The 2,052-nt window shown below is 42.4% G+C and overlaps 1 protein-coding gene across 3 annotated transcripts in view; it reads right to left on the bottom strand.

The window, feature by feature from the left end:
• The window catches only part of GPLD1 (glycosylphosphatidylinositol specific phospholipase D1), a 72,045-nt gene that overhangs the window by 12,923 nt on the left and 57,070 nt on the right, over window positions 1-2,052 (bottom strand). For 2 of the 3 annotated variants that reach the window (XR_001818197.2, XM_017505249.2), the window contains exons 23-24: window positions 1,066-1,092; window positions 889-939 (exon numbers count right to left, since the gene is read on the bottom strand). Coding sequence is in view for 2 of the 3 variants with exons in the window: in XM_017505249.2 (XP_017360738.1) it covers window positions 889-939; window positions 1,066-1,092 (78 nt within the window). In the remaining variant the exon portion in view is untranslated. The remainder of the gene's footprint in view (window positions 1-888; window positions 940-1,065; window positions 1,093-2,052) is intronic. The other variant, XM_037730203.1, reaches the window with a different exon arrangement.

The raw sequence follows: 2,052 nt of genomic DNA, 5'->3' as shown, positions 1-2,052 counted from the left end.
TCTCTCTCTCTCTCTCTCTAAAATCATAGAAAAACTCTGGGCTCAGTGTGGTGGCAAATGCCTGTAATCCCAGCACTTTGGAAGGCAGAGGCGGGCACCTCACCTGAGGCCAGGAAGGAGTTCAAGACCAGACTGGACAACAAGGCAAAACCCCTTCTCTACAAAATATTCAGAAAAAAAATTAGGCATGGTGGTGGACACCTGTAATCCCAGCTACTCAGGAGGCTGAGGCTGGAAAATCGCCTGAACTGGGGAGGTGGAGGTTGCAGTGAGCGGAATTTGCATCACTACACTCCAGCCTGGGCAACAGGGCAAGGTTCTATGTAAAAAATAAAGGAAAAACTGAAAGTCTGGGAGAAAACAGCAAACTATTAACAATGGTTATCCTCCAGGGCAAGGGCCAGCAAACAATTTTGGGGAACAGGCCAGATAATAAAGACATTAGGCTTTGTGGGGCATCAGTCTCCAAAGCGGCCAGTCAGTTCTGCCATTTCAGTGCGACAGCAGCCGTGGGCAGTCTACAGCAAATGAGCCCGCTGGGTTCCACTACAGCAGCATGGGCACTGACATGTCAACAGCATTGAAACTTCACATGTTACAAAATACTCTGTTCTGATTTCTTTCTAGCCATCTTAACATGAGCTGATGTTTTCAGTTCATGGCTTTACAAAACTAGGTGGCAGACGGGTTGACCCCAGTCCCTGCTGTAGAGAATAAAAAGGGAAACTTTACACCAAGAAAGTGATGGGATTATATGTGAACGTTGCTTTTTGTGTTCTTTTCCTTTTCAAATAAAAATAAAATCTGAACTAAACCTAAAGGTGAGACCACCAAATCCCACCTTTCGCACTAACATAAACATCAATGAAGTGCAGTCGTTGGGCTCACCTTTGCCTTGGACCTCACGGTGATCAGAGAGCTCCCAAATCTTGAGCTGGCCTATAAAACACACTCAGTTAACGGGCTTTGGAGAACACAACGTAATACTTTAAAGCCAAAGGGCTTTTTTTTTTTTTTTTTTTTTTTTTTTTTTTTTTTTCTTTAAGTCCTTCAAGGAATACTTACTTCGGGAGAAATCAATACATATTGGGCCTGAAGGAAAAAAAATGAGAAGAGAGCCAATGTTATTACTGTTTGTGTGGCTTTTTAAAACAAATTTTAATTATACCCTTATACTCTCATTTCTACATTTCATTTGTTTTCTTTTGTTTTGGAGACAGAGTCTTGCTCTGTCACCCAGGCTGGAGTGCAGTGGCACAATCTCAGCTTACTGCAACCTCTGCCTCCCAGGTTCGAGCAAGTCTTCTGTCTCAGCCTCCTGAGTAAATGGAATTACAGGTGCGTACCACCAAGCTGGCTAATTTTTAAAATATTTTTAGTAGAGACGGGATTTCACCATGTTGGCCAGGCTGGTCTCGAACTCCTGAACTCAGGTGATCCACCCACCTTGGCCTCCCAAAGTGCTGGGATTATAGGAGTGAGCCACTGTTCCTAGCCTCATTTTTACATTTCTTGAATAGCCTGACAAATCTGTATGCCTTTTGACCTCAAAAATTCTACTTACAGAAATATAGGTCAGAAAAATAACCAGATGTATATAAAATGTTTGTGACTATTCACCATATTATTTAAAAGAGTATCAGAAATGGCACAATTGATTAATAAGTTAAATAGTGGATAAACTGTGGTTTATCTGTAGATAAAACACTCGTCAGCCAGTAAATATCATAATATAGAAGATTATCAGCGTAAGAAAAGGTTCTTGGTATATTGTTAGGTTTAAAAAAAAAAAAATCAAGGCGGGGCATGGTGGCTCAGGCTTATAACCGCAGTCCTTTGGGAGGCCGAGGAAGGTGGATCACTTCAGTCCAGGAGTTTGAGACTAGCATGGCCAACATGATGAAACATTGTCTCTACTAAAAGTACAGAAATTATCTGGGTGTGATGGTGTGCATCTGTAGTCCTAGCTACTCAGGAAGCTGAGGCAGGAGAATCACTTGAACCTGGGAGGCAGAGGTTGTAGTGAGCTGAGATCATGCCACTGCACTCCAG

This window comes from Cebus imitator, unplaced genomic scaffold, assembly GCF_001604975.1.
Source record: "Cebus imitator isolate Cc_AM_T3 unplaced genomic scaffold, Cebus_imitator-1.0 Scaffold335, whole genome shotgun sequence".
In the NCBI taxonomy this organism is placed as follows: domain Eukaryota; kingdom Metazoa; phylum Chordata; class Mammalia; order Primates; family Cebidae; genus Cebus; species Cebus imitator.
This window is presented reverse-complemented; position numbering and strand designations above follow the sequence as displayed.